General features: G+C 39.0%; 1 protein-coding gene across 2 annotated transcripts in view; it reads left to right on the top strand.

Moving 5' to 3' along the window:
• The window catches only part of PLCL2 (phospholipase C like 2), an 84,766-nt gene extending 69,763 nt beyond the window's left edge, over positions 1-15,003 (top strand). For both annotated transcript variants that reach the window (XM_063128501.1, XM_063128493.1), the window contains exons 5-7: positions 1,700-1,775; positions 8,528-8,637; positions 13,704-15,003. In XM_063128501.1, coding sequence (XP_062984571.1) covers positions 1,700-1,775; positions 8,528-8,637; positions 13,704-13,883 — 366 coding nt within the window. In that variant the 3' untranslated portion in view covers positions 13,884-15,003. The remainder of the gene's footprint in view (positions 1-1,699; positions 1,776-8,527; positions 8,638-13,703) is intronic.
• Positions 15,004-21,846: the final 6,843 nt, after the last annotated feature.

The raw sequence follows: 21,846 nt of genomic DNA, 5'->3' as shown, positions 1-21,846 counted from the left end.
AGGAAAGATAGAACAGAACCCAGCCCTAAAACTGCTGCTGTAGCAGATAACTGCTTAGGATAAATCTTCTCAACTGCACCAATAGAACATTGATATTATTACTATTTAAATATAAATAATACAATACTCATGTTGTACCACTCTGCAGATGGATTCACTCATGCAAATGTTCTGGATGGATAGCCAAAGTGTTGCAATCAGCATTATAGGAAAAGTCCACTCTTGGTATTCAGTTAGGTCAGAATACGTGCAATTATTGTTCAGGAAAGTTATTTGTTGTTTAATTCTTCTACAGTGTTTTAAGACCAAAGCCTTAAAAGTGTGCAGCGCTTTCTTTAGTAAAATGCAATTTGAAACTGATAATTAAGAAGTGGCAGTAGACCACTAGGGCAGCTAATGTTCACTTCTCTTGGTCCTAAGTTTCAGAGATATCAGGATGCATGGCTACATACACAGATAGCTAAATTCAGTAACATAATGCCATTTAAAACCATTATGAGGTTGGGAAAGCAGGGTAATATCAGCATACTGAACTTCAAAATATAGTATTAGTATGTATCATTATCAACTTTCAAATATGTTCCATGGCATGAAATTGAAAAGAAAGGGGACCAAAAGAGTCCAGAATAGTTGTGACTTGTGATATTGCATAGAGTAGGTTCAAGGTGAAGCAGTAAAATATGCTATTATTGGAGAGAAGACGGCAGCAAACTAAAATAAAGAGAAGGTAAATTAACTTCAATGAAAGGCAGCAATGAAAAGCAGCATTTTGAATGCACTCCAAGAACCTTGAAAGAGGCAGTGAAGAAATGAGTAAATGGTAAATCTCAAAGAAAAACAAATATGGAGGATTACTTTTAGCAGTTAGATTTTATGTATTTTGGGGGGCATGGTTTGCCAAGTTAGTTTAAGGTGATCAAAGTGGTCAATGGCTACGTTCAAATAACACGGTAGTCAATGGTGGGGTAATAATCAAATTAACAGTTGTTTATCTAGGGGGTAGTCCCCACATAACATGATAATAATCAACTGTGGTGTGGATTAGAATCAGCGTTGAGTTGACTATTAGTCTATGCTGAGTTGACTCATTCATACCCCGCCCTCTCTTCCTCCCTCAGTCCTCCCACTAGTATCCCATCAGCCATTGCTGCTGAAAATCTATCTTGCTGGCTGGACTAGAGTGGCAGCTGCTGGTTTGCCCGCTCTTGCCTTGCTACTTTGTGGGTGACGAAATAACCAATGTGGCTGAGGAAATAACCAATGGTGCTCTCCACACGAAATGATAACCAACAGTGGTTCAAATATCCAACTGTGCACAGCATTGGTTATTTGCATTGGTTATTTTGGCCAAATAACCAACCGTTGGTTAAAGAACTCCCACCACGCAACACAATAACCCACGGTGGGTTAAATAACCAACCAGTGACTATTTAAACCACCATTGGTTATCATGTTGTTTGAGCCTCCCTGCATTGAGGAGTATTGAATTGAATCTTTTATTACAAATCCAGCTCTTACAGAACTTTGTACTTTAACTTGGTGGCTTCATAGGTCAATGACTGGAACTTTTATGAACTTTTCAAATATAAATTCAGGCAATCTAAAAGACACTTGAGTCTAGGGCTGGATAGGCCAGTGTTCTGACTCCTAGTGTTATATGTTCATTCATATATTTAAACAAGGTATTCTATTTTTGCAGATGATTCATGCTATCAAGACTCTGACAGAAAATGCAGATAATGTATATGAAAAAATAGTCCAGTGCCAAAAAGCAGGTAAGGACGACCATCATTTTAAAAATGCAAGTATATGTCAGCAGTTTTCTGCCTTGAGTTGATATATTCTATTAACATAAGAAATATTCTACATCAGGATTTTGTATAAATTCCAAAATTCAGCAGATGAATTACTTTTTGGTTTTGCATTTAAAGATTTCAATGTTAAGTGAAAGGGTGGTTATACAGAGTATTAGAGCAAGTACCCATTGACTGCTATCTGATTACGCTGTTCTTTTAATTTTTTATTTCAACTTTCAGTGTGTATAAACTTCATTTTTGGCTGAATGAAGCATTTAGAAGGCAAGTGACTTGCCAAGCGGGTCACAAATTAATTTAATTGGGATAAGAATCAAGCCTGCCTCAGTCTGCCAATGTGAAAATCTACAAGTGTTAACTGGGACAAGCATTAAGTTAGCAGCTTCCACCTGACAGGGCAAAATTTAATAGCGTTTTAAGTCACATATAATATATATACAATGCATAATATATAGCTTCTCTCTCAATTGTTTCCATCTTTTATTTGACAATGAAATAGAGAAGGCATGCCAGAACAGATTTTAACTCGAGATGGACTTATGCCATTTGGAAACAATGTATATAGTGATGTGCATTGAGAGCCAGGAAATCTCACATTATAGGTTGTTTAATCTCTACTTAATTTTCTGTGTTTGTAAAAGTAAAAGTAATACTTCCCTTACAGGGATGGCTAATCTCTTTAGAATGAAACAAGTGACCCCTAAAATAATTCATTTTGCAGCTGAGTTGAACAGATGGTTGTGTTTATCACTATGAGAAGAATGTTAAGAAGATGTTTTAGTTAGTCTATCTCAGTCTTCTCTAACCTGGTGCACTCCAGGTGTTTTGGACTATAACACACATAATTCTTAACCATAGGCCACACTGGGAGTTGCAGTCCAAAACATCTGGAGAGCAGCACGTCGGGTAAGGCTAGTCTACCTTGATTGACAATATAGTATAGCTAACATTTATGTTGGACAGAGCTCTTTTCTGCCCAGTGAAGAATTGTATAAAAACCTGAGTCCCCCCCATCTCACACAACTGATCTATTAAGGCTGATCTTGTGGCCACTTGCCTGATTGAAATCAACGTGACTTGTGTTTGAGTAGACCTGTATAGAATTGCATTTTTAAAGTATCAGTGGGACTATTTGTTATGTTAACCCAACAAAGTGTGACATATTCTTTGGAGGTGTTTTTCATTTGTGGTGCTTTCTCTTTTTGATGAGTGCAAATATTGTGGTTCTTAAGCTCCTGAAGGCTGCTCTATAATGTCTTAAGTATGTGTTGTAATGGCTTAACTGCTAGTACGTGGACCATTTCCATGCCCAGGGAATAGCAGTAATCCATGTGATAAAAGTCCTGATTCAAATTGCTTTCATAGGGTGGCTTGGGCTGTGTGTAGAAGTGCTAAAGATGAGTTGGTAACAGGAATTGGTTGTGCATGTGATGTCTGACCTGCTCTATCAGTCCTGACAAACAAGGCACTAGGTATGGTTCAAAGTAACATATAAAAATGTCAAATCTTTGTTTTATGAGTAACCGTCTTTCTAATAAATTTCCTATCTTTAGTCATCCCCATGCCATGAAGCTCACTGAGTGACCAGTCACTGACTCTCAGCCTAACCTATATCCCAGGGTTGTTGTGAGGATAAAATGGGGGGGCAGTGGAAGCATATAAGCCATCTTGGGTTCTTTGGAGGAAAAAAGGTGGGATGTATATGTAATAATAAATAAAAATATGTATTTAATAGTGTTGACAAATACTTTCTGTGCTGCCATTGATTATGGCTAAGAACTCCTTTTTTATGAATGATTAAAGAAAGACTATGGATGATTTTTTTTCTATATAACATCCTGAGCTTGTAAGCAGCAATCTTGAGCTACATATTAGTCATGAGAATGAAACACTGGTGGTAATGAAATTTACCATAGCAGATCCTGGCTGTGTTTAGTGTGTGTGTGTTGTTTCTGGACCACAAATAGTGAGCATGGGATTTATCAGAATAAATCCTTGCCCTTAGAAGCTTGCAGCAACTAGCAAATTTATAGTATCATAAATTAGCTTAGAAAGAAAATCTGTTAACTGGACTGGCTGTGTTAATTTAAACGATTCTTAGCTTAAGTGAGTAAGAGCACAATCCTATGCATGTTTAGAGAGGAAAAAGTCATACAACTCCCAGCATTCCTCAGCCAATAAGTCTGAGCATACATAGGATTGAGCTCTAATAGATCATTAGCCTGTATTGACGATTTCTATTAATGTTTAAGTAAAGGGTACAAGAGTTTATCTTAGGCCTAATTTTCATTGTGATGTGTGTGCTGTGCCATGTCAGACTGCTGGTGGGCATTCACGTGAGTGACTCTTCCTCCATACAAAAGGATTCCCACTGCACAGAAAACCAGCAGTACAAGGGATCTAGTCTAGTTTCTTCTCTGACATGCTAGTGTTCTGTGTGTGTGTGTGTGTGTTTGTTTGTTTATACGTGATTGAATCCTCACTGCATTCTGAAGACACATGTTCAACACCTCAAATTTAGGCTGCAAGTTAATGATACCTTATATAAAATGGGGAAGGAAGAAGGGAGGGAAGACAAAGGTTGATTATTATTATTATTATTATTATTATTATTTATTTATTTATATAGCACCATCAGGATGCATATGGATTGGGCCAGTATGAATGTATCCTATTCTTGCATGCCTTTTAGTGCAATTAGAACCCTTGTTCATCCATTAGGACCAACCCTGCACCCCTGTGTTAACACACACTGTCGTAAATACTTCCCTAGTCAATCAGAAAGTCTTAGAAATACATAGTTATAAGTAATTCATAGTAATACTGGCAGGAAAACAAATAAAGAAATATTATGTAGTTAAACAGTTTTTTTTAATACAATACAAATATTGATCTTTCTTTGTTTTGTAAAAGCCATTGTGAGATGGACAATTTGTTAGAAGAGTCTTTCATGCTTTCCTCACCCACCATTTCTCTACTCCTAATTATCACTTTTCTTGGAAACAAAAGGGTCATCATGGTACGTGCATGTGTAATTTGCAATTAGGCGCTAATCAGTTTGCTACCATAGCATCACACTTTTTTATACCTGTTGGTTATCCCTGAAAAAGATATTGAGTGATAATTCAGAAAAAGATGGTGGATGCAATTACGTTTCATGTTTATATGTCTGATACTTCTCCAGGCATTCAGGATTATGTTCCTTTCAAAACTTTCCCATTCTTTTACTATTCTTGGACCCTGAAAATTGCATTGACAGCGTAAATTACCTAATGTGTAATATCCCTGGAATTCCACTAACAAGGAGCAATGAATAAATTGCAGATTTTTAACAGAAAGAGATGCTGCTTTTCTGGGTCACAGCTTGAGATTTGATATGTGAACATCATTTTCTGATGTCCCATTTTGTGTTCATAGAAACTGAAAATCTCTATTGTGAAGTTTGGTGAAAAACAGTTAAAAGTATTTGAAGCCCAAGATAGTGCCCGTTATATACATGCAATAGAAGAATGATAGAGGCATAGCTATAGCTCATGGTTGAAGAAATGTAGACTGGAACGCGTTAGAACCTGGTCTAAAGATAATTTCTCACAATACAGTTGCATGCATGAAATGAAGGCTCCATTATGGCAGCTATTGGAAGTGGTACACAGTGTGCATCAGTTTGCCACAAAGATTGCCCACTAGAATCATAGAGTAGTAGAGCTGGAAGAGGCCTATAAGGCTATCGAGTCCAACCCCCTGCTACTGTGTAGCATATCTGTATAATTTGCAAGATGTCACCATGAACGTTGTTGGCATAGTTTGGAAACAAATCACATTAAATGGCAAGCGAATATGCAAAAATAATTGAGCTACATGGATCAGCTACTACATTGAGGTGAGGGTAGCTATATCATGAGAAGTATAAAGCAGAATATTGAGAATTCCCACCAGCTTATCATATCACTAAGCCTTTCATGATGTTGGTTTGAGTTTCCTCGCCCCGCAATAAACATACAGTTGCTACCCATCTATTATAGGAAATCCAGACATCTTTTTCTCAAAAAACCTTGAGAAACCTGTTGCCTGGGTATAACAGTTATAACAGTTTTCAGCACTCAGACTGCATGTTATGATAACCTTTATTCTATTTGGCATCTGAAGCAGCACAAAGATAATTTGGAATGTCTAGCATTAAAAATTAAGCAATTTTTGAATGACTTAAAATTATAACCACAGGCCATTGGCTAGATAAAGCCAATTCTATAGAGAAATATTCTTCTTCTTCTTTGCATCAGAGAGATCAGAAAGATCTCTCTTCTTCTTCTTCTTCTTCTTCTTCTTCTTCTTCTTCTTCTTCTTCTTCTTCTTCTTCTTCTTCTTCTTCTTTTCTCTCTCTCTCTCTCTCTCTCTCTCTCTCTCTCTCTCTCTCTCTCTCTTTGGCATTTATGCTGTTTTACTAACAGTCTTCATTCTTCTTTGCTTCTTGCAGTGATACCTCTTTAGCCACATGGGAGCCCTCAAAGTCTGCATCTCAAGACAATTCATCATTCATGCCTTATGACAGTTTTGTCTTAAGAGCACTGTATTGGAGCTAGTAAGCCAGGGGATGGGGGGGGAATAGTTTTCATCCTCTTTAAAAGCCCTGAGATTGCATTTCCTTGCTTTCCTTTTTGAAATTGCAAACAGTATGTGCAAGTCACTGTGTTGCAAAATAAAATCTGTCATTAATTGGCACCTTGTTTAGTTGGCAGAAAGTAGACCTTCTATTTAATCCATCAGAATTCAGAGGGTATGATTTAAGGCACACGGTAATGCTCCATCTTGTTGCATTGCTTATGAGATACATAGTTGCATCAACAGATTGATATAGGAATTAGAACTTAATTGATGCATTCATCCCATCACATTTTTGATTGATACACAGAGTATCAAGCAGGAATCAAGACGAACTGCTCTTTGAAGGAAAAGAATTGCAAAGTGATGAGATGTTTTTATAAAAGGATGTTATTGTAAAGTGAAAAGCTATATAAGTCGTTAACTGTTCTTTGGAACTTCCAGATCATATTATGATTCATACCTCTTGCTTTAGATTTTCTCTCATTGCAATACATCATTAACTTGTGTGGTAGCTGTCCTGGGGGAATACTGCCTAGGGACTATAAGTAGGGCATTCTTCTTAAAGCTATCGAATTAGCTCTCTTCCTAGTCTAGTGTGGGTAGGTTTTGTAATTTCCCACATATAACTACTGTCAAATTTGATCATCACATTGAACCAAACAACATTTTCTTACATTCTTTTTGTATAATACTAGTTGATGTGTTTATTATCCTGGGAGTTCTTCTTGCCCACTTTTAATAAATGGTTAGCTGAGTTTACGAAGTGTGCCTAGCACTTCAGATAAAAACTTACCAAAATTACCAAAGGCATGATTTTAAAAGGTTTTGTGCAGATATTTGGAATGAGGATATGCAGACAAAGTTTTGTAGTGGTTGTCCATGTTTTGGGTACTCTCACCACAGTAAAATAAAGGGAATCTGAGACAGTTTAAAAATTCTATCCCCATTGTAAGTGGCTTTTGCAATGTCTACACGAAGAATCACCATATATATTACGTCAGTAATATTTTTACATCTATCTTTACACAACCTAAAATGGAGCCTGTTCAGACAACACTCTTAAGTTGCAATATAATAGGAAGCAGTGGTTGAAATAACACAAAACACTAGGGGTGCAAGAACACTCAACCACATAAACAACGCAGAAGGTATACTGCATAACTAGGTTTATGGGAATTTAAAATATTGTTCTATTTTATCATGAGTTCACACGCATTCCATAAGATTCCTAATTTTATACAATAGAATAAATTACAATATACAGTGCACGAAGTGAACAAAGGCAGAATGTATAATTGCATACATTTAACCAAGGAACTGGGAATATATAACCGCATTGGTTTTTCAAAATAATAAAAGCAGCAATGCAATTTACAATACAGACTGGAGGTTTATCAACATTTAAGCACTAAGAAATGTATAAACATTCTTCAGCGTGTAAGTCATAAACAAATTTGAAAACTTACAGCTGAACGGAAATCCTTCAGCGAGATAATAGAAAGCTTAAAGCTGTATGAACATTCTTCAGTGTCCAAATCGTAAATGACAGGTGACCGGTTTAATTTAAAAAATCCTGTTTCGACATATGCTTCACTCTGACCCTGTTCAGACAACACGCTAAGCCACGTTGGTTAAGCATTTTGAGCTAAACATTATGGCTTAGCATGTCATGTGAATCATGGCTTAGCATGTCACACAGCTCACATTCAGAAAAGTCTCTCTCTCTCTCTCTCTCTCTCTCTCTCTCTCTCTCTCTCTCTCTCTCTCTCTCTCTCTCTCTCTCTCTCTCTCTCTGTGTGTGTGTGTGTGTCTGTGTGTGTGTATATAGACATAAGCACACACACTGGTCTTGAATTTCTTGAGCACTGTAGTGGATTTTGCTGTGCTTCTGGTTTCCTTGGCTGAGACAAGACTGGATTGGGTGCCCTGACTGTGAAATTAAGAACAATTTTAGCTAATTCTTACAATTAAGAACAAGTACCACTTTTAGTGTTTTTATGTCTTTCCTTTGTATTTTTTCCAAATTGACAGAAAGCTGCTTTTAAGGGGGGAATCTTATCAGAAAATTGTAAGTTGAACAGATGGATTAAAATGTTTTCCCCTTCCCCCAGCGATGGAGTTCCATGAAAACTTACAAAGTATAGGCGCAAAAGAAGGTTTAAAGGAAAGAAAACTACAAAAATCAGTGGAGAGTTTCACCTGGAATATTACAATATTAAAGGTAATATCTCTTTTACTTAAGATTTTCTTTTTTAACCACAGGATGTTATTTTCAATTCTTTACCAAAAGGATGATGATACCATATGTGGTTCTACTGACTAAGTGGCTTGCAGATGCTTCAAAAATAGACATTCTGTCTTTGTGTTGAACTTACATAGGGTGACCATATGAAAAGGAGGACAGGGCTCCTGTATCTTCAACAGTTGTATTGAAAAGGGAATTTCAGCAGTTGTCATTTGTATATATGAAGAACCTGGTGAAATTTCCTCTTCATCACAACAGTTAAAGGTGCAGGTGCCCTGCCCTCTTTTAAATCTGGTCACTCTAGTATAGTTCCTGCAGCTTTAACTGTTGTGATGAAGGGGGAATTTCACCAGGTTCTTCATATATACAAATGACACCTGCTGAATATCCCTTTTCTATGCAACTGTTAAAGATACAGGAGCCCTGCCCTCCTTTTCATATGGCCACCCTAATTTACAGAAGCATTGCATGCTGGACATTAGCATCACACTTCACTGCAGTGTTAACTGGATGCAGCTGGCATGTTTTGTCTACTTTGGGTCATCATGTTTTGAGAGAAATAAGAGGAACAGGAAAAAGCAACACAAATTATGAAGCGTTTAGACAGAGGAAAAGATGAATGCAATGAGTGCAAAGCAGTGAAAGGCGATGGAAAGGGAATCAGTAGAGAATAAGGGGAGGCTGTCATACACAGTATTTTGTCATATTTGCATCTTATCCTTCGTCCAAGGAACGTGAAGAACTCATTTTATTTTCACAACAGGCATGTGAAGATTACTCTGATGCCCAGGGCCAGCCATTAAGCATCATGGTTGAATCTAATATTGCTACTTCCAGACCTCCGTATTCTCAAGCCGTGGCACAACATACTGATTTTTATGCATCCTCTTAAACATGCATCAGTTGAGGGGGTGTATCTCGTTAATCTACCCCCTTGCATGGATTTGAGCAGGAAACAATTAGAGAACCAATATAAAAAATGACTGCATTTTTGTTTTTGTTTTTTAAAACTATATTTAAAAGAATATCTGCCAAATATTTTGCTGTTCTGTTTCGATTTTGATTTTTTTTTAGTTCTAGCGGAATTCCTCATTGTCTGAATATAAGTCTGGAATGATGATCACCAATTTTTCCTTCACGTTTCAAAAGATCTAAGCAGACTTTGTGTAGCTATTAGAAATCTGATTACATTTCTGAAAAGAAGCAGCTGTATTAACATTAATGCAGTTAGGAAGAGAAAATTAAGTACTTTGCTGCTCTTTCAAAATTCATCAATAGTACTTAATGATGTACACAGAATTAACGTATTTTCTTTTTTAGTAACTGAATAGGCTTACTTTACCCTTCTTCTCTGTGCTTGACTACAGAACATTTTTGCCTTACATCTTGCCTGAATATAAAATCATGCAATAAACAAAGCTTTTTTTCATATAGAAGTACACAATTAAAATGCAAAACTGTTTCCATTTGTCATTTGCAGTGTTTTTCATTCAGCAAAATGAAAAAGTGTGACAAAGTTTGTGCAGCTGCCTCCCTATATTTCACCACCTCATTCAGTCCCCATCTTTCTTTCTCAAATGGATAAATATTCAATTTGCCTACTGAGTAACTCATTTCTGTACTAAACTGAGGAATCTATTTTAACGATATAATTTTTTGTGCCATTCGCTCTCTCTCTCCCACACACACTTCTACCAACTTTTCAAAAATACATTTTAATCTCACCTCTCAGTGTTATTTTTTCTACTCAGAGGCTCATTACAGGACTGATTGTAGAAATATGTTCAACATATGAACTGTAACCCTCATCTTAAGTTTCTCCCACACATCATATCAATACAGCCAGTGCTTTCAAGCTTTCACAGTAGCTGTGTTTACATTCAATAGTAAATTAGGTTTCTGAAGAATCTTGGCTAACTCTGAATGAGCTGTGTGCAAATGCATCTAGTCTGTTAGTGCCCGCTTGGTTTCTCCTGCTGGTGCAACCAACTAAACTATCGAGTGATTAAAAGCTTTCTGTGTTTTCTAAACCCATATTTTTAGCTTGTTATGCTTTTTTTTAAAGCCACATGATTTGTTCTTGGCTTATGAATCCTGTCTTGTTTAGGAACAGCAAGCCTGGAGCCCCAGTTTGGATGATACAGTAACCTTTCAATTCCTGGTTAATTTAGCTAGTCATGCTAGCAGGAGAAGCCAGGCAGAAGCAAATCGGCTGCATGCATTAGCACAAAGCTCTTTAACAATATGCCAGAATTTTCCAGGAACCTAGCATACTGTTGCATGTAAATATTGTGCCCCTGTGGTAGGATTGATTATGCTCCATGTCCTTGACAAAGTAAGCATATTCTTTTAAGAAAAAAACCCTTGTAGTTTGCTCTCCCCACATAACAACCTCTAGCAAATACATAACCCTAAGGCACAATTCATTTAGTAGCAGCTTTTTAGAAAGTAATATATGGTATTCATAAAAAGTATATTAAAATTAATTTCCATTAAAATTCGCTTCCACTACATTAGGAAGAAAGTCTGGAGGCTATAAAATCTAGTGCTCCTTATCCATTGGCATATGTTGGCTGGTATCGACGTAGGAACCTTAAGTTTACTGAATACTTTGCTTAACATTTGTGATCTGATTGTGCTTTGTTACATTATTTTAACCAAAGACTCTATTTCTGTGAAAGTGGCTATCCACCTTGTGAGAGCCAATCCATTGCTATTTCTTTGCAGAGAAGATAATCAAGTGTTGACATTTGCATGTGGGGAAAAGAGTATTGTAAAACAGATTTAGCACTGTGAAAGCTGTGGCACAAAAGGCTGGCCTCAGAAGTGGGAGAATTGATGGGCTTGTTGGTTGATACTTTTGCAAGTGTGATAATATAGATTTGTTTTATAACGGGTCCATAGAAAGGAATGTTTAGATGCACCTTTCCTTACAGTGCTGTTACGCTCCCTAAATGATACTTTTTGTTGAGACAAAGGCAGGAACATCAGGAATTGCTCTTTCATAACAACAACTGAAATTAATAGGAATTTTACAATTTTAGTGGGGCTTGTAAAGAATAAATGTTCCCTCTGGGCAAACAATGGATGACTGTTTGAAAAGCTTACAATTTAGATGTTTAAATAATTAAACATCTACACCCTGTGCGTGGAAATGAGTTTTAGGTATGCTAGATGCACGAAAGGCAGCGTGGTGTAAAGAAAAGCACATACAGAACTGCATATGCGTCATCATACTAATGCTATGCAATAGGCTTCTGTGTTTCTATATAAACTTTATTTAAGCAAACTTGTGCTGCTCTCAGACATTTCTGAATCGGTACAAAGTATGGTATATTATTAGTTGAGATAAATACTATGTTTGTAAATGTGTGCTAGCAAATCTGAATTAAATATCTGCAGTGGAGGGAAGTTGGGTTTCTTGCCCCCATGTCACCCCAAGATGAGATGGCTAATTACTTGCTAGCTACTTTTGAATTTCCTCTGAGTTATAGCTAACTTGATTTACCAGTAACGAGAGGTGAACCAACTTCAAACAAAAAGCAAACCTGCTTTTTATTCAAAGCTTCTGTTCATTTCAGTGGGGCTTCAGTTGGATTCCAAGGGCTCTGCAGATTGCACCCAACATGTAATCCACTCAGTTTATTTTAGCAAATGCAAAAGTCAACTTTGCCAAGCTTAGATTTAAACAAACTGAAATCAAACAAAGTGAACTAAATAAAGTCAAAATAAACTATAAGTGCTGAAGTTTGTGGAAATGTTTGTGATAACGTGTGTGTGTGTATCCATCTGTTCTACCAGAATGTTTTATATTAACTTTGTTTCAGTTTTTATGGGAAAATAAAAAAGACACCAATTCTCTTTTGACAGATTAAAGAGTGCTATTGAAGCCAAAGTTCCATGGATAAATGTTCTTTCTTAAAGAGCAAACTTAAATTGCCAAATGCAAGTTTCCAAGGTCCTGGTCTCTCTCTTTTAATTCTCCAATTATGTGACTCAGGCAAAAGTAATTTAGTCCTCTTGAATTTATAAAAAATATTATTTATATATTATTGGATAAACATGTGAATAATCAACAGCTTTCATAGTTCTATAAAGAGCTGCTATGTGTTCTCAGACCATGATTATATTGTCCAGGCTGTTTCTCCAAGGCAGCAGCATATTCCTGGGGAGGGCAGTTTCTGCTTCATCCTCCCACTCTGGAACCCTACCATGCTTGTGGTATTCTGCTTTGCAAAGCGCTCCACCTTTAGAAAAAGTAAGGGGTAATTGTCCTAGAAGCAGTTCTCCTCATCCATGTGAAAGAAATCTGAAGCCTTACTACTAGCAGTTAACAGAAGTGGCAAATGATAAAAGACACTTCTAGCAGTAAGATTACTGCCAAAATAAATCTTCCCAACCCATCCCCATGCTAATTTTGTTAAAATACCAACACAAATACAATTCTTTCCCCATGAATTTGTTCACCCCTATCCCAAGATTGTTTACAGGAGCAGGAGCTCCAATATATAAACACTATTCTCCTGTGAACACATTGAACTCTGAACAAAGCAACAATAATTTGAAGCCTTAAAAGAGCTTGAGTGTGCACGCTCATTTGTGCATATGTATGTGTGTGTCCAGTTCCCTCTTCAAAGGGTAGCATTTGCCTGGGCACTTAGTAATTCTTAATTGTGTGCACAGAGTTTGCATTTCCTCAACAAAGAGAAGAAAGAAGCCCAATATATGAACATTGCAGCTGCTGGATCACGCGCAATAATTGCAGTTGCTGGATCACTCCTCATTGTTTCTGTGGGTTCTTGGATTCCATCCAGAACATTAAAACTCTAGTAAAAGTGCTTTGCCAGGAGTTGTTTGGTGGGAAAGATTCTTGTCTTTTTAAATGTATTTGACCAGTTGGATACAAAGCAATCCAGCAGCATATTAGCATGTTTTCTAGCTCAAGGTAATCTGGTTTTCATCTTCATGAACAGTTGTACAATAAAGCAAGACTGGAAAATGGTCTCATTATTGATAGTTGTGACTGCTTTTGTTCTTAACAGGGCCAGGCTGATCTTCTCAAATATGCTAAAAATGAGGCACTGGAAAACCTAAAGCAAATCCACTATGCCACTGTTTCATGTGGACTGAATAAGCCAGGATCTGAAAATGCTGAATCTTCAAAGCCCCGTCGAAGTCTGGAGGCCATACCTGAAAAGGCGGGTGAAGAAAATGGAGAATAAAAGAAAATTCTCATTATTTTGGAGTTTATAACTCTACAACCATTGTAGCTGCACAGGACATTTTGCTTTGCACTTACTGGTGGGGGTGGGGGAGGGATCCTGGAATTTTAAAAGCACAACTGGAGAAGCTAATTACAGTCCATGAAAACTGTGAATGTACGTAGCAATTCTGTGTGCGAAGGCAATTGAATTGTTCTAACATGGACATAATTTTGCTGGCTAAACTACTCTGTGTATGTGTACAAGATGTCATGATTCAATAACCGTGTGCAGAAAATATCATTGTCATTCAACAGAGAAACAGATTGGTTTTTCTGACTGGAAATATGCTAGAATGGCAAGGAAAGGGGATTTTGTCATTGCTCAGAAAAGTGCCTTGATTTGGGGGGGGGAAATCTAGGTGTGCAGTGCAATTTCCCTGATTTAGGAGCAGTACCGTTCTATAATAGTTTGTGGTAATTAGGCCTATTGTTGCACATCTGACTTTTTTTTTTAAAAAAAGAAACAGGGCTGAAAACGTAAGCAAATGCACACATTTTACAAAAGTGTGTGATTAGGATACTTGGCAGTGTTCAGGTTTGAAAGTGCTACTGTTGTTTTGGATTTCTTTTTTGTTATTGTTGAGCCATAAATAAAAAGGGGAATGTAAATACGAAGTACGTACTCATGGCACAATGCACTGGGAGAACCATTGCATAGAAGGAACATGTGCAATCAGTCTGCCATTAAATGCCTGAGTAAGGTGCATACCTATTTCCACCGAAGAACATCTGCAGATGTCTACAGCTAACGTAAAAGTGACCAAACTGCAAATAAAATGTTGTACATAGTTTTATCATTTCGTGGATGTGAAGAAGTATTCACATTAAAATGTTTTATGATACAATTCCCATGTTATTGGCCTACACTGAAGTTTAATTCTATTGGTTTTGTTTCAGGTTTTAATAGCTTTTTTTTACTTCCAGATTCATCAGTATTCCCATTAAAAGATTTAACACAGATTTATTTCTGTTTTTAAAAATTCATACTCGCTGTAACTGAAGATACAAACAAAGATCTGCCTCCTAATATTTCTGCTATAAACAATAAAATGGGGTACGACACCACAAGGTGCAATAAATTTGAAGCAAATGAAGTGAGTTTTCAGAGATTTAAATGGTCTTTTTGTTCAGTACTATTGACACCAACCCCCAACCCCCCAAATTTCTTGTGAAATGCCAGGCAATCAAGTGAGCATTTTCCATGATCCAAAATCCGTTTGGATGAGAAATGTCTTGTGGTTTTGTCTATCTCAAAAGTTTCCTTCGCTTCAAAAAAAAAAAGTTCAATAAAACCACCAAATGTACCACTTAGGATCCCCTTTCTACATTTAATACACACTATTGAAATACCTTTCTTAAAACTAATTCAGATGTGGTATAAATGACTACAGTGTTTCAGTTTGAAGCTTTTAAGAATTTCATCACCAGGACTACAGTCTGAACTGAAGATAAGACTGGGAAAGTAGTGGAAGTTGCTGTAAAATGAAAGGTTACTCAGAGTCAATAGCATTATACCGATCTCTGTGCTTTCACAATCAGTCTATCGTCCTTGATGCCATCAAGAGAGATGTCTTTCATTGGTGGGTGAAAACATTACACTGGAATCAACCCTTAAATATCTTTTGAATAGTGGCTTGCATCCAAAGACAGCACTGGACTTTTGCTGAAAAATGGTTAAAAACAGGACACCACCTCTTGGCCCCCAGGGCTGCTTTCTGCTGGGGGCTGCACATAGGCATGCATACACACATGTGCACATACTACTCATTGGCCTGGTTCAGACAACATGCTAAACCATGCTGCTTAACCATAAAATGGTTAATTCCCTTAACCATTTTGTGGTTAAGCAGCATGGTTTAACGTGTTGTCTGAACCAGGCCACACTATACTGTGAAGGTTTTTAAGTATAATAATATTAAAAAACCTTCACATTTAAGACCAGTGTGGTGCAATTTGTGCTGCATTCCTTTGGGGGTAATCTATCAGAGGCTGGGTTCCAGTATGCCACACACACACACACGTACACACACACACCTCCCAGTCACTTCTACATCAACTCATTATTTCGCACACAGTCATGTTCTCACACTCATGCACACATACGCACCTACTCACTCCCAGCTTTAACCCATCTCTCCGCAGTCACTGGGGGAAAAGGGGGGAACCTCTCTGGCACCAGGCTCTATGGTTCCTTCCATAGACAGTTTGCTCCTAGAGCATCAGAGGAAGCTATGAGGCACTTTTGTGTACTACTTGCTAAGATTCTCTAGGAATGAGTCTTTAGAGCTATTTTCTCCCTCTTTTCTTTTCTTTTTTAATGGTAGCAGTTTCTGGGGATCTGGTGGAGCTATTTGCGGTGTGTGGGTCACATGTTTTGCACTCCTGTTTTAGAGTATCTTCTAAAATGCTTAAATAATGAGCTCCAGAGCCAGACTTCTATCTTCCACATGAGGGAGAGTGTGAGACACAGTTCAGGAGAAGCAATAAATCAGTTAAAAGGGAAAGGCAAAACTCTAAATAGGATGAGAGGGGGTCATTAAGCTTCACAAATATAGTCTTTTTCCATCCTGTGAGCTGTTGTCACTTAAACCAGTGAGAATGAAGTGCCAGACCTTTTAAAGGCTCATAACCACAAGGAGACAAATTGTATGCTTAAATTCAGCAAGAATTTGTGCTGGACATTCACTTAAAAATAAAAAGTTAACATATTGAAGTGGTATTGGAAGAGTATTTTAAACTCCAGCGCCATTTACCATATTCATGGGAGCTTTTATTCAGCTTTGCCATTTTAAGCAAGACAAGGATTACTTGGAGGTGCCAGTACAAAAAGGTGAGGTGATTTCAGGGTAACCCAGAATACTATCTGTAGGCAGATAAAATTCAGCAGATAAAAATCATTTATTTGCTCTACCCAATCAGAAGGATTTCCTCCACTCTCTGCAAACACTTCGTTGATACAAAAATGCCCATTTTTTGCTTCAGACAGGGATACCTCTGCCTGCCTAAACAAATGGCCTTGGAATTTATCATTCAACAATTTTGTTTGCCAAATGCCGTTTTAGGTTCAGTCGCTCATAGAATGTGGTTTTAACTACAGTTTTCTTCAATAAATTGCAGGGTGTGGGATGTTATACAGGATTCAGAAGTGACGTGGGCTGTTCAGACACCACGCTGTGGATACCTAATGCAAGAGATGGGGGGATTGGGACTACACCCACTGGCTCCACCTCATCATCTATGTGCCCTGCCCCCAACTTCTACATCAGCTGAGCATCAGAAAGGGGGTACCTGCATGCCTACAGCTGTATCTGCAGAGGCAACCCTTTCTGATGGGCAGGGGTGGAGACTGGAAAGACAGCTATAAATGCTTTAAATAAATAAAACGGGGTGGTGGTGGTTGGAAATCAGGGTTTAAAGATGTTTTCCCTTTTAAAGATCTTTTACCAAAAGCCCTTAATTTATATAAAGCACAATGTTAAGAAGCAAAATGTTCAGTAATCCAAAAAGATCCCATAATCTAACCAGCCAGATTAAAAGCAAGATGAACTTCAAGAGATGTTCCTTGCAGCTTCTCATAAAAGCCAGTAAGGGGAAAAGCATACACACAAGTGCCAAGATGTTTCCATAGCCTTGGAACACCTGTTAAATCAGCAGCTTTGTACAATCTCATGCCTTCAGTGACTGATCCTTGTCACCACTACCTAAAGCCCAAATGCATGAGCACATCCAAGCTACTATAACTAAATAGTTGTTTGTTAGGCAATCCTTTAGTAGTTGTACATTATCCAAAAGTGAGCAGGAAACAAGAGGATCTCTTGCTCTTGTAGCTCTCAAAACATTTCCCAGTTGTTGGCTGGAACAAGCAACTAGCAGCATGGATACTCAGAGCTCCATCAGACGAGTGTTTTATTGCACGCTCTTTGCTGGGCACTCACAGATTTTCGTGGGTCCCTCTCACAACATCATCTACCTCCTGCCCCTTCTGGCCTTCCTTGCACCACAAAAAACCACCCAAAAAGTCCAATACATTTTCTCCACGCGAAATAAAAGCGCACTTCCATCCCCGTGTCCTCCCGCTATGTTGCTTTTGTTGGGGGCAGTCCTGCTAACAAAAGAGGCTGGGGTGGTTCTCCAGCTTGCTTAGTCGGTCAGTCATAGAATCATAGAATAGCAGAGTTGGAAGGGGCCTACAAGGCCATCGAGTCCAACCCCCTGCTCAATGCAGGAATCCACCCTAAAGCATCCCTGACAGATGGTTGTCCAGCTGCCTCTAATGTGGGAGAGCCCACAACCTCCCTAGGTAACTGATTCCACCGTCGCACTGCTCTAACAGTCAGGAAGTTTTTCCTGATGTCCAGCCGGAATCTGGCTTCCTTTAACTTGAGCCCGTTATTCCGTGTCCTGCACTCTGGGAGGATCGAGAAGAGATCCTGGCCCTCCTCTGTGTGACAACCTTTTAAGTATTTGAAGAGTGCTATCACGTCTCCCCTCAATCTTCTCTTCTCCAGGCTAAACATGCCCAGTTCTTTCAGTCTCTCTTCATAGGGCTTTGTTTCTAGACCCCTGATCATCCTGGTTGCCCTCCTCTGAACACGCTCCAGCTTGTCTGCATCCTTCTTGAATTGTGGAGCCCAGAACTGGACACAATACTCTAGATGAGGCCTAACCAGGGCCGAATAGAGAGGAACCAGTACCTCACGTGATTTGGAAGCTATACTTCTATTAATGCAGCCCAAAATAGCATTTGCCTTTCTTGCAGCCATATTGCACTGTTGGCTCATATTCAGCTTGTGATGAACAGACTTGTGCTGAGCCGGTTGAATGGACTTTTGCTGCTCCAACCCAAACCTCATTGCCCGCAGAAATGGCACTCAGCTGATTAAACACTGAATCAGTAAAACCCTAGACAACAAAACCAGAGCAAGGGGGAGAAGGCAATCACGTCCATCACCCGACAAAAACTAATGAACTGGAGGGGAAACGAGAAGAAGCAGGGTGGGGCGGGCGCAATAGCAGGAGAGCAAACAGCAGCGGCAATCGCGTAAGGGACCAGCGCTTGCTGCACTAATGAAACGGCGATCAAAATTGTGGGTGCATACCAGGAAAAAAAGTAGGTGTGATGGAGCCCATAGATGCTCCATCATATCTTCTTACCCCTGGTTCCACTTCCCTGCCCTTTCTATGTTGTTTCCACTGTGTTTAATTTAAATTGTAAGTTCTTCAGGGCAGGAACCTGTCCTTTTGTACTCTGTAAAGCTGCTTCCCCAAACATGGTGCTTTTCGGATGCTTTGGACTACAAGTCCCAACATTACTAACCATTGGCCATGCTGGCTGGGGCAGCTGGGAGTTGAAGTCCAAAACATCTGAGGCACCAAACTGGGGGAAATGCCAGGCACACACTGAGAGCGAGCTCTTCTTCTTCTTCTTCTTCTTCTCTTCTTCTTCTTCTTCTTCTTCTTCTTCTTCTTCTTCTTCTTCTTCTTCTTCTTCTTCTTCTTCTTCTTCTTCTTCTTCTTCTTCTTCTTCTTCTTCTCCTTTAAAGTTTGGGCCCAAATTCAGGCCCGTCCAACTGGGCTGGCAGAATCAAACTGCCTCAACCCCTCCTATCCATGGCAGTACCTCTGGCCCCCTGAAAATGCTACACAGAGAGCTTGGGAACCCTGCCGAATAGGGTGAGTCGTGGTGTGGTAGAGAAGCAAAGATCCTGAAACTTATTTAATTTTGAAGCACCTTCCATTAGTAGAGCCCTTCCGCCAATGGAAGGCAAGTCCTGGATTCAACCCAAGGTGTCTTTGATTGTGTTTTTTGAGTGCAGCCTCTTTATCTGTTGGACAAATCCTTACATTATGATCCATTGCTTTTCTGTAAATTATAACCAGCCCTAAATAGTTTTGAGCCAAATGAAGAACATATGTAGACATCTGCTGAAAAGCTCTCATGAATGCGCATTGCAGATAATCTGAACAAAAAAAAATAAAGCCATCTCTAGTGCAGCTTTCTCCAACTTGGTGCCATCTGGATAGTTTGAACTGCAATCCCCAGGATTCCTGACCACTGGCCAAGCTGGCTGGGTCTGATGGGAGCTAAAGTCCAAAAATCTGGACGTCACCAGGTTGGAGGAGGCTGTGCTAGTGAATCTTGCTACACTTAAGAAATTATTAGGATTGTCAACCATTCAGCCAGCTGAAAAAGCATATACACACTAGGGTGACTTTGTAGCAGAGGTTTCCTTAGTTGAATTTGCTGAGTTAATTGTGTTTTGTCAAGTAATCTAATTAAGTGCCTCATGTAATTCTGAGAGAGCGTGGCGTCCAACTTGTGACTGTCAACCTTAGGGTAAAAAGCTCACAACTGATGGCGATAATTTTGTCTTAACAGGCCATAACCTTTCCCAACCCAATACACATTTGAAGGAAGTGCTTCAGTTAAGTCAATCAACCCGTGAGGAAGAAAAGGAACATTTGTGTTTAAAAAACCACATAAACAGAGTTTTAGCAAAGCAGGAGGGGAAAGAGATAGCTGGCCATTGAGTGCCCTAGCCTAATTTTGATAGAGTTGGAGGTTAATTTGGTGTATTTGCTGAAATCAGCCAGACTAGGATACACTGGGCAGAGTGACAAGGATTGCCCAGGATTAATTCAAACATCTATGCTTATCATGTGATAATTTATACTGTTACAGGATAGCATACCGGTGTGAAGTGGCTGTCACAGATCAGCTCTGACAGAGAGACGTCTCGTCATGTGATACCAACCGATGGAGACAAGTTGTTCAAGTGATACCCTGATAGTGTGATAACTACCACCTTAGCTGATCAAGAAAATTGGATTCCAGTTTAATCAGATAGAGTATTGATAAGTATTCCACTTCCAAAGTAAGGAATGACTTTTAAAAATATACTACTGCAGAGGAAAAAACTCCATGGGTTAAAAGCGAGGCTGTATCAAGTTGATAGCTTGCGGACAGAAATGCATAGAAGTAAATTTGACTTATACAACACTAGGACAGCTAAGCTTGGCAGAGGCAAGTTCCATAACTTCCATAGTTGTGTAGAATATAGGAAACATATTAGTCAGTGCTGATTGTCAGTCATGCAGGCATTAAAAAAGACACTTATTGCCTCTCAAATGGCCTTCTCAACACCATTTTTAAAGGTATGGGATAACGGTTGCTGCACCTGATCAACTTATGCAGCCTGTACATATGAAATAAACCCATGCCAATGTACCCTGGGAGTCTCTGTGCTGCTGCTAATGTCCTTTACATTATTGTTATAAGTAGATGGCTTCTAATGCTGTGCTCCCTGATCCAGCAAATTGCCCCTGGTGCAGCTGCTCCATCATCCAGAACACTATCCTCTAAGGACAATGAATTGTTCCTAAAGCAGCCTGGCTGCACATCAGAACCAGCCCTGTTGTCTCGAACAAGGGTTGCCAGCTGTCTATCCCACTTTGGAGACTTTAGGGGGTGTTCTGTTTGCTTCCAGCAGAGCACCATTATATGTCCCCATACTCAGAGAATAAGGGGCAACAAATGCTGCCACCTGCATAGCTAGTTCAACAGCACACGAAGATTGGCCCCATCCCAGTGAAATCCATGGGTGGGGGCACGCAAGTCAACAGCAGATCTCGCCTCCTCCTCCTCCTCCTCCTCCAAGGCCACAGAGGAAGGCCTTATTACACCAGCTGGCTAATACTTTATCACTTCTCAGTTACTGTCGGTCAAAAATTCTGCTAACCTGTAAAAGTCTCCATAGAATCACCAGTGCAGAATCCTAAAGAATGTTAACCTATAGATAAAATCACAACCCCCCCAACTCATTCAGCTTGCAGAGGAAGCTCTTCCCTCTTGACCCTGTACCTCAAATAATCCCATAAAATATGGTCAGCCACCTCTTTCACCCAACACATTTCACAGAGAC

The sequence above is a fragment of the Elgaria multicarinata genome, chromosome 1 (genome assembly GCF_023053635.1).
Source record: "Elgaria multicarinata webbii isolate HBS135686 ecotype San Diego chromosome 1, rElgMul1.1.pri, whole genome shotgun sequence".
Taxonomy (NCBI): Eukaryota; Metazoa; Chordata; class Lepidosauria; order Squamata; family Anguidae; genus Elgaria; species Elgaria multicarinata.
The sequence above is the reverse complement of the archived record's forward strand: the minus strand, read 5'-3'. Positions and strand labels throughout refer to the sequence as shown.